Genomic DNA, 11428 nt, shown 5'->3' with positions numbered 1-11428 from the left:
ACATTGAACTTGCCAGGCAGTATAATAACGATAATGTAACTAAATACCCAACATTTATTGACTTGATTATTCACGTTAAGTGGTATAGTCGTTATGAGTTCTCAATGGACATAGTTAATTCTGGCTATCTACTCCGATTTCAGAGCACTCTCGTCTGAGTGTGCCAGAGCGCAGAATAACTTACGAACACTCAACACCCGTTGAATATATGGCCGGTGTCAGTAAAGGTTGGCAAAAAAAAAGCTTAATTAAATTGTTGCCAGCAGCACAGTTACAGTCGCCAACGCTCTGGATAACATGAAAACAGCCTAACCAGCTCTGCTAGGGCGAGTAGAATGGTCAGTGAGCTGTTCTCTAATTTGTGTCTGGAAGTAGTTACAAGCTAGCCAATGTTAGCCAGTTAGCTAGCCAATGTTAGCCAGTTAGCTAGCCAATGTTAGCCAGTTAGCTAGCCAATGTTAGCCAGTTAGCTAGCCAATGTTAGCCAGTTAGCTAGCCAATGTTAGCCAGTTAGCTAGCCAATGTTAGCCAGTTAGCTAGCCAATGTTAGCCAGTTAGCTAGCCAATGTTAGCCAGTTAGCTAGCCAATGTTAGCCAGTTAGCTAGCCAATGTTAGCCAGTTAGCTAGCCAATGTTAGCCAGTTAGCTAGCCAATGTTAGCCAGTTAGCTAGCCAATGTTAGCCAGTTAGCTAGCCAATGTTAGCCAGTTAGCTAGCCAATGTTAGCCAGTTAGCTAGCCAATGTTAGCCAGTTAGCTAGCCAATGTTAGCCAGTTAGCTAGCCAATGTTAGCCAGTTAGCTTGGGTGCTCGGAACCCTCCGAGAGCCAAAACGCTCTGAATTTACGAACGGACAATCTGACAATGCTCTGAATTTACGAACGCCCAGAGCGCACTATGGCACTCCAGATTGAATTTTACGAACACACCTTGAATACAATTTTTTTATGGATGGGTTTATTGGTGTTAAAATAAAGAAAGTATGCTATTTGGAGCACCAGGCTGCTAATGTCATGCAGAGGCTGTCGTTTTGGGTTTATACTTTTTCATAACGAAAACACAAGTTTGATGTCAGACGCCAACAGAATGTTCACGATATCGCTACGACAATTGTCTACAGATATGTCGATAGACGGACTGTAAATCAGCCTTAACGCAGAGATACTGGGGCAATAACTGGGTATCACCTTTATCAAAAGTTGTGCCAAGAAAGCCAATCCATAATATGCAGTAAATGCAGACGTTCCGTTAACCAGATTGGCGCACATTCAACAAATCTGATGTAACAGAGTGGATATTAGTCAAATCCGTCATGATTTATGTATTGTAACTAGCCCACAATGTGGTTACTTCAGTCCAATTTGGATACATTTTGGCTGTTTTCATAGCATAACATGCAGAAGTTGTCCCTTTTCCGGTTTAGAAGTGACTGCTAAATGCTAACTCTCGTACCAGCTGGTTCGCATTGCTAGCATACAGAAATCGGTTGTGGTAGTCAAGTCGTTTTTAACTATAATGCAGTTGATTGGTAAGGATGACATGAACACGTGTTGGGGTTGACACCCATACAAGCATTATACTTCGATTTTTACCTCACAGTGTGAAATACACATAAACAGCAGCCTAAATGTAGTCTAATTTAGCTGGGGGGGGGGGGGGCAATGAGGCGACTCATGATCTTTCCCACACGCGTTTCCATGGAAACTCCATTGTTTTGGTCGAGTTCGATTGACCGCTACCGCATCCTATTGCAAACAGGCAATACAGTATTTTTGGGGTTGAAGCTGAGATGGTCAGTTATGACTTAAGTATATGCCAACACAGAAAGAAATCAATAACTTAACAGACGTTGGGAGTTTGACCATGTGAACAAAGCTAGAGAATGGCCTCCTGTAAAAATCCCAGCCTCACAAGCTATTGAAAATGTAACAAAATAGGATGGTCATAAGAGAATTGGGAAGTATGAACACAGATCATTTACAAAACCAAATAAATAATGGTATCAATTTAATTTTTGAGAAACATTTTTCTAATTGCACCAGACAGGGTCGCACACAATATGCAACCACGTTTTCCCCAAAACACACCTGTTAAAATCAAGGTCCATTTTCCCTTAGTAAATATGGCTTTAAATATGATTCATATCATCATAGCCCTAATAACAGCCCTTTGACTTGGTCTTTTCAACATAAATACAAGAGATAAGATTCTCCACTAAGATAGTCTTTACCGGAGTAGGTTGAAGTTGCTCCTAGACGGATCTTAGGTCAGTTTAGCATTTTCCCCACTAATAGTGAAGGTCAGGATTGGGGAGGTTAAACTGACCCTGGATCTGTACCTAAGAGAAACTTCACCTTGAAGCGACCTTTCTCCACAAAAATCTTTACATTGTGTGTCTCCTAAATTTACATTTACGTCATTTAGCAAATGGCACCCTATTTCCTGTATTAGGGGTTGCCAAACTTTTATTTAATCCGGGATCCCCTCATAATATCAGAACATAACTCCTACTTAAGAGTGCATAAAAAAAAAAAATAGCATCCAAGCTATTTACTATGACCTCTGCAGTGCAAGGCCCAACTATTCAAGTCTCGGGCTCCTGGCACCAGACAACATTTTGCAGTTTTAAAGCGAATTTCCTGCGATTCTACACATTTTGCCATGGGTCAGTGTGCCATTTGCAGTTAAGTTTAAATTACAGCGTATTTATGGTCAAAACAACATTTTTGGGGGGGGAATACAAGAAGAATTGAGTTGAAAAGATGCATCATTGATGGGTTACTGTGGATACCAACACAAATTGTGCCTTCTAAACCTTCCCATAGATCCCTTGTCCAAAATCTGTTGTTGCTAAGCAATATTCATCCCAATGTTTTCTTTTTAGAACGCCACTGGGAACCCCTGACCCAACACAAGGTTGTTGATTCCCAGCCATAACAATAGTTCAAAGTGACACAGCTGACAGACAACCAGTGAGCTACAATGATTTCATATCACTGCAGTGGAAAGAGAAAGTGCCAACCAAATTACAAACCCTCCATTTTATCATTCCATTTTGTCCAACAGTAGGCATAGATTGACCAATACTAAACAATGACGTACAGTACAGAGTTAATCCCTCCACCACACTAAAACAACTCCCCAAATAGAGTCATTGTACTTTCAGAGGGATTGCCCTTAACAGATTACGGCTTGAAGAAAATGAAATAAAATGCTACAAAAGAAAAATGTCTGTGACAAGTGGAAAATCCGCCCGACCGGTTCGCAAACTCTCAACCCTCCACACTTGACACAACATACACAAGAATCACCATCAATACCACTGACCCAGACAAGACACCTCTGGATACAGGATGACAGTACTCCCAGGTCTCAGGAAGGTAGTAGGGATAGCTTAGCCATCCGCTAAACCTCTGTTAGGAGGGGTGATGTGTCCTCTCGCAGACCTTTTAAAGCAGGGACTGATAACCTGGGACCACCCCAATAAAGAAAAAGGCAGATCCAGGGAAAACCAGGGTCCTATTTTAGCCTGGTCCCAGATCGGTTTGTGGTCTTGCCAACTCCATTGCTCATAGTCAAGCCATTGTTTGCCATTGCACAAACAGACTGGCGCCCAGGCTAGGTGTATTTGGGGCTTCACAGGCCCTCTACGGGGTCAATCCCTTTGAGCACATCATAAAGCTGTTTGGGTAGAATCACATATCCCTCCCCTAGCGCCTGGTCCCTGTTCGCCCTCTGGAACTCTCCGATAGCCTTAAACCTCTTCAATTGTCTCTCCTGCCTCCGGCACTTCTGCTGTACGGTCTTTAACTTCTTCCTCAGCTTGTCCAGCTGTTCCTCCAGCTGTTCGATCCTCTTCTTCTGCTGAACCGTGTCCTCTACGGTGTAGTTGTGGTCGCAGGAGACGGACATGCTGTGGGGAAGGTTCTCTACCAGGGGCAGGGGATCTACAGTCTGATGCGTTTCTGTCTGTACCTCCTGCTGGGTCTCTTCTGGGTCAGAGAGGAGGGGGAGGGTCAGAGGGAAGTCCATCTCTGGAGGGAACGGGTCCGCCAAGGACTCTGCCTATGAAAAATAATAATTAAGTACAAAATTAAAGTACAAATCTAAAGAATTCAATGTTTGATAGTTTGGTATACGTACCCCAGCCTGGTGCCAGATGTGTTCTGTCTTGTTAACTTATCAGGTCATTGTCATGCAAATTGTAACACCAGACGTGATAGGTGTGGCAATGCCCAAAGGTATTGGCCAAGTCCTACAAACAGATCTGAGACCAGGCTACAGGTTCCTTTATGTGTTACCTTGATTTGTAGTTTACTGAAACAGAACAGCGAAGGTACAGCATTCTCCTTCAGGACTCGGTTGTTGCACTCTGGTTTGAAGCAGTCTTTAGTGAAATGCTGAGAGCAGATATTACTGTATCTGGTGGGTTTGAAGTTGTTTCTCCTCATGGCTGCAACCCATTTTCCACACACGTCTGGCCGTGCTAGTGGGAACCTGCAATACATGACAAAGTATTGTTGCATTACGGTATCAAAACACAAAACAAAAGGTTCACAAAATACTGTTATGTAGTTACTGTGTTGCAGTCAAGTAGCTAGTCACTGTTGCAATAGCTAACGTTAGCCAAGCACAACTACAGTTCGCTAACTACATCCAACCATCGCTCCTCCAACTGGCTTACATCGGTCAGTGCTGAATCTGCCGATTTTGAATAGCCTAAGTACAGTGAGGGAAAAAAGTATTTGATCCCCTGCTGATTTTGTAAGTTTGTCCACTGACAAAGACATGATCAGTCTATAATTTTAATGGTAGGTTTATTTGCACAGTGAGAGACAGAATAACAACAAAAAAATCCAGAAAAACGCATGTCAAAAATGTTATAAATTGATTTGCATTTTAATGAGGGAAATAAGTATTTGACCCCCTCTCAATCAGGAAGATTTCTGGCTCCCAGGTGTCTTTTATACAGGTAACGTGCTGAGATTAGGAGCACACTCTTAAAGGGAGTGCTCCTAATCTCAGTTTGTTACCTGTATAAAAGACACCTGTCCACAGAAGCAATCAATCAATCAGATTCCAAACTCTCTACCATGGCCAAGACCAAAGTGCTCTCCAAGGATGTCAGGGACAAGATTGTAGACCTACACAAGGCTGGAATGGGCTACAAGACCATCGCCAAGCAGCTTGGTGAGAAGGTGACAACAGTTGGCGCGATTATTCGCAAATGGAAGAAACACAAAAGAACTGTCAATCTCCCTCGGCCTGGGGCTCCTTGCAAGATCTCACCTTGTGGAGAGTTGGTCCTCTGTAGCTCAGCTGGTAGAGCACGGCGCTTGTAACACCAAGGTAGTGGGTTCGATCCCCGGGACCACCCATACACAAAAAAATATGTATGCACGCATGACTGTAAGTCGCTTTGGATAAAAGCGTCTGCTAAATGGCATATTATATTATTATTATTATTACAATGATCATGAGAACGGTGAGGAATCAGCCCAGAACTACACGGGAGGATCTTGTCAATGATCTCAAGGCAGCTGGGACCATAGTCACCAAGAAAACAATTGGTAACACACTACGTCATGAAGGACTGAAATCCTGCAGCGCCCGCAAGGTCCCCCTGCTCAAGAAAGCACATATACATCCCCGTCTGAAGTTTGCCAATGAACATCTGAATGATTCAGAGGAGAACTGGGTGAAAGTGTTGTGGTCAGATGAGACCAAAATCGAGCTCTTTGGCATCAACTCAACTCGCCGTGTTTGGAGGAGGAGGAATGCTGCCTATGACCCCAAGAACACCATCCCCCACCGTCAAACATGGAGGTGGAAACATTATGCTTTGGGGGGGGGGGGGGGGGGTTCTGCTAAGGGGACAGGACAACTTCACCGCATCACAGGGACGATGGACGGGGCCATGTACCGTCAAATCTTGGGTGAGAACCTTCTTCCCACAGCCAGGGCATTGAAAATGGGTCGTGGATGGGTATTCCAGCATGACAATGACCCAAAACACACGGCCAAGGCAACAAAGGAGTGGCTCAAGAAAAAGCACATTAAGGTCCTGGAGTGGCCTAGCCAGTCTCCAGACCTTAATCCCATAGACAATCTGTGGAGGGAGCTGAAGGTTTGAGTTGCCAAACGTCAGCCTCGAAACCTTAATGACTTGGAAAAGATCTGCAAAGAGGAGTGGGACAAAATCCCTCCTGAGATGTGTGCAAACCTGGTGGCCAACCACAAGAAACGTCTGACCTCTGTGATTGCCAACAAGGGTTTTGCCACCAAGTGCTAAGTCATGTTTTGCAGAGGGGTCAAATACTTATTTCCCTCAAAATGCAAAATCAATTTATAACATTTTTGACATGCGTTTTTCTGGATTTTTGTTGTTGTTATTCTGTCTCTCACTGTGTAAATAAACCTACCATTAAAATTATAGACTGATCATGTCTTTGTCAGTGGGCAAACGTACAAAATCAGCAGGGGATCAAATACTTTTTCCCTCACTGTAGCCAACTTCAGCTTCGTGATTGGGATGCCAGTCTGATGCATAATGGACCATAGCACCAGTCTGATGCATGATGGAACATTGTGTTAAGTTGCGTCAATTCAAATCTGGTATAGGAACAAAAAGAGGTCAATACACATCTTCTAAAATAGACTAGTATTTTAATTAGATGCAAAACACTTCAACGGTAAATATGATGTTCGTATGTACGGGTCCACTGAAACACCATGCAGGGCAGTCAGAGAACTGAGCCATTGTTATAAGTTCCTCTTTAAATACTCTGACAGAGATAGTTCCTGCTCCCTGCTGGCCTATCAGAGTAGAGACTGAGCGTGGTTTAGACTTACTCAGCCTATCGTTGGCTCTCAGGCTGGTCCCAGACCCTTGGCGCTTCACTGTTGCCAGGCATTAGTTGTTATCTTTACAACTTGTCTCGAGTCAGCAACCTCAGACATCTTTGTAGCAGAACACATGTCCTTGAGCGGTTTAACAAAGAGGCAGTGTGTGTGTATGTGAGACACAAGTCTTACCTCATCCTACCCCCTAACAGTTCCCCACATTAATCACAGCTTGTTATATTAAACAATCTGTATCAGTACAAACCTATTATGTTTAATCATTAATGTATTATTTCTAAGCTAGGCATCACATCTAGTTATAAGAAAATAGATCCCCACAGTTGCACCAGTCTGATGCATGATGGACCGTAGGACCAGTCTGATGCATGATGGACCATAGCACCAGTCTGATGCATGATGGACCGTAGCACCAGTCTGATGCATGATGGACCGTAGCACCAGTCTGATGCATGATGGACCGTAGCACCAGTCTGATGCATGATGGACCGTAGCACCTGTCTGATGCATGATGGACCGTAGCACCTGTCTGATGCATGATGGACCGTAGTACCTGTCTGATGCATGATGGACCATAGCACCAGTCTGATGCATGATGGACCGTAGCACCTGTCTGATGCATGATGGACCATAGCACCTGTCTGATGCATGATGGACCGTAGCACCTGTCTGATGCATGATGGAACGTAGCAAACGTTCACAAGATATCAGTGAGTGGAAGCAATAACATTGAAATCTACTATTTATAAGCAACACTAACAGCGCCATGATGGGTAACTATTTCGACGCGTTGAACCCAATTACAACTAAGGTAACAGAAGCTAGTTAGCTAGGTTATGGGTAGCCTCGAGTTGCCATACCTCCAAAATCACGTCGTTGTCACGTATCCCGTTTTAGTGAAGCCTGGTTCGCGACGAGGCTAGGTCATGGGGAATCTTGCGATTCTCAACAATTGTGCGAAAGCTGTGATAATAGCTAGCTAACTGGCTAGATATTAAGCAAGACAACGCTAGACAGTTCGAGCATGTATGATCATGCTAGTTTTCTGTAGAGTGACCGTTTTGAGGTCGGAGTTGAACTTACTTGTGAAATGAAATGTTTTTGTCTTTATGATATCTGTTTTTGCATCCGTAAGCAGAGCACGATTGGACCATCTCTACAATCGCGAGTTACTGGCAGATTCGACAGTTGTTGTCTTGTCCTTTTTCTCTGCCTTTCAACGCTTTATTTTGTCCTTTCTTGGCGAGGTCCTTTCCACTTTCCACAATGGCCGAAATGGCTTCAAAGATCTGTCTTTGACTTCGCCACAGTTGGTCATGTGACATGTTCTCTCAACTCTGATTCGCAGAGATCTTCTCTTTATCTGATTCGTGAAAATAATAAGATGTTATGCCGCATTTGTCCGCTGGGGGGCGGTAAAGCACTGTGCTGGAAAGACCACATCTGGAATGAAATATAGTAGGCAAAAACATTTGAGCATCTTGTCCATGATGACTCAAAAGGCATACATTGGTACATTTCTTCGTGGCTGTCATTTCGATACCACCATTTACCCTTTTATATGTTTTTATATGTATACCAAACAAGCACATGCTATAGGACATACTCATTTTAATTTACATTTCAGTCATTTAGCAGACGCTCTTATCCAGAGCGACTTACAGGAGCAATTAGGGTTAAGTGCCTTGCTTAAGGGCACATCGACAGATTTTTCACCTAGTCGGCTCAGGGATTAGAACCAGCGACCTTTCGGTTACTGGCACAACGCTCTTACCCACTAAGCTACCTGCCGCTATGCGACACAAAATACAATACCAGAGAAGGTACCTCACCTGGGCAGTAATTGACCACCTCAAGACTGTGTCTGGTGTCAGTTTAGTACTTTAAAAACGGGGTCAAAACCGTTGTGTTATTAGTTCTGTGAAATTTTCAAGACAAAATTACAGAACTTCAAACATGAAATTAGATTTGAGCTTTTAACGTCGGATACATTTTAATCCGTCTATAAATACGTTAAAGGCCCAAATCCGTGCCATTTCAAATTACCTCAAGGAACAGAGAAGCTTAACTGCTTACGGAAGCTATTTCTGCTGTTTTCACACATTCATTTCCATGTCTCTGTATTGACATGCCATTACAGTATTACCCACCCACACCAGAGAGGAATTACCACAATGGCATCCCAAATGGCACCCTATTCCCTATATAGTGCACTACATTAGACCAGAGAATGGCACCCTATTCCCTATATAGTGCACTACATTTGACCAGAGCCCACAGGGTACCATTTGGGAGGCATCCCAGGTATTACCAGAGATAACACTTTCAAAAAGCTCATTACTGTCAGAGAAACTGGGACCAATGAGCTGTGTAGGTGGAGTGCTGTGTTACAGTTACTACAGCCAGTTACAGTTACTACAGCCAGTTACATATACTACAGCCAGTTACATATACTACAGCCAGTTACAGTTACTACAGCCAGTTACAGTTACTACAGCCAGTTACATATACTACAGCCAGTTACAGTTACTACAGCCAGTTACAGTTACTGCAGCCAGTTACAGTTACTACAGCCAGTTACAGTTACTGCAGCCAGTTACATATACTGCAGCCAGTTACATATACTACAGCCAGTTACAGTTACTGCAGCCAGTTACAGTTACTACAGCCAGTTACATATACTACAGCCAGTTACATATACTACAGCCAGTTACAGTTACTGCAGCCAGTTACAGTTACTACAGCCAGTTACAGTTACTGCAGCCAGTTACAGTTACTACAGCCAGTTACAGTTACTGCAGCCAGTTACAGTTACTGCAGCCAGTTACATATACTACAGCCAGTTACAGTTACTGCAGCCAGTTACATATACTACAGCCAGTTACAGTTACTACAGCCAGTTACATATACTACAGCCAGTTACAGTTACTACAGCCAGTTACAGTTACTACAGCCAGTTACAGTTACTACAGCCAGTTACAGTTACTGCAGCCAGTTACAGTTACTGCTGCCAGTTACAGTTACTACAGCCAGTTACAGTTACTACAGCCAGTTACAGTTACTACAGCCAGTTACAGTTCTTGTTAGAAGTCAGTCTGATCAAGAAGCTAATAGGAGAGCTGTAGGAAAATATTTGAACACGATCATTACAGGCTTGATAACCTCAGTAATACCACTGATACATACTGTGGTTAGCTTGATATTATTGGTCTGTACCTCTTTATTATATTTGTTGAGCTAGATCTACAATAACCCTACCTGTTGTCTTATAACCCCACCTGGTGTCTTATAACCCTACCTGTTGTCTTATAACCCTACCTGTTGTCTTATAACCCTACCTGTTGTCTTATAACCCTACCTGGTGTCTTATAACCCTACCTGTTGTCTTATAACCCTACCTGTTGTGTTATAACCCTACCTGTTGTGTTATAACCCTACCTGTTGTGTTATAACCCTACCTGTTGTGTTATAACCCTACCCGTTGTGTTATAACCCTACCTGTTGTGTTATAACCCTACCTGTTGTCTTATAACCCTACCTGTTGTGTTATAACCCTACATGTTGTCTTATAACCCTACCTGTTGTGTTATAACCCTACCTGTTGTCTTATAACCCTACCTGTTGTGTTATAACCCTACCTGTTGTGTTATAACCCTACCTGTTGTCTTATAACCCTACCTGTTGTGTTATAACCCTACCTGTTGTCTTATAACCCTACCTGTTGTGTTATAACCCTACCTGTTGTCTTATAACCCTACCTGTTGTCTTATAACCCTACCTGTTGTCTTATAACCCTACCTGTTGTCTTATAACCCTACCTGTTGTCTTATAAACCTACCTGTTGTGTTATAACCCTACCTGTTGTCTTATAACCCTACCTGTTGTCTTATAACCCTACCTGTTGTGTTATAACCCTACCTGTTGTCTTATAACCCTACCTGTTGTCTTATAACCCTACCTGTTGTGTTATAACCCTACCTGTTGTCTTATAACCCTACCTGTTGTCTTATAACCCTACCTGTTGTGTTATAACCCTACCTGTTGTCTTATAACCCTACCTGTTGTGTTATAACCCTACCTGTTGTCTTATAACCCTACCTGTTGTGTGACAGACAAACAATCTAATCTCTCTCTCTCTGTTACAGTATAATACTTAATGTAGGAGTTACTCGAAACAGGAAAAACCAGCATACTACTAGGAGCTATTTTTGAGAAATGCTTCTTATTGAGCAAAAAAAAACAACCAAACCACAAAGGCATTAATTCCTCCTCAGTCAAGTCTTCACACCCAGTGAATGCGGTTCTGAGAGAGAGCGTGGGCGTACGTTCTCTGTGTGTCCCAAATGGCCCCCTATTCCCTACATAGTGCCCCATGGGCCCTGGTCCAAAGTAGTGCACTATATAGGGAATAGGGTGTCATTTAACACTGCCCTGAGTCAGTCCTACCCAGGAAGCTCCTCATCTACAAGGCCACAGGCCATTCTATCAAATATTTGTGGCGAACCGTATTCCTTTGTCAGGCGTATCACACCCCGGGTGTGGCTGAATACCAACCACCTATAGCTGCT

At 43.2% G+C, this 11428-nt stretch overlaps 1 protein-coding gene across 1 annotated transcript; it reads right to left on the bottom strand.

Annotated features, from left to right (window-relative positions):
- Window positions 1–1989: 1989 nt before the first annotated feature.
- On the bottom strand, window positions 1990–8154 carry LOC311127682 (THAP domain-containing protein 1). Its single transcript, XM_084159556.1, has 3 exons — window positions 7944–8154; window positions 4301–4496; window positions 1990–4064 (listed from the first exon to the last, which is right to left on the bottom strand). Exons 1-3 carry the CDS (start codon window positions 8012–8014, stop codon window positions 3636–3638), a joined length of 696 nt encoding a protein of 231 aa, XP_084015682.1. The 5' UTR covers window positions 8015–8154; the 3' UTR covers window positions 1990–3635.
- Window positions 8155–11428: the final 3274 nt, after the last annotated feature.

The sequence above is a fragment of the Coregonus lavaretus genome (genome assembly GCF_964263955.1).
Source record: "Coregonus lavaretus genome assembly, chromosome: 4".
Classification (NCBI taxonomy): domain Eukaryota; kingdom Metazoa; phylum Chordata; class Actinopteri; order Salmoniformes; family Salmonidae; genus Coregonus; species Coregonus lavaretus.
Note: the sequence above shows the minus strand (reverse complement) of the source record. Positions and strands in the feature narration are given on the sequence as shown.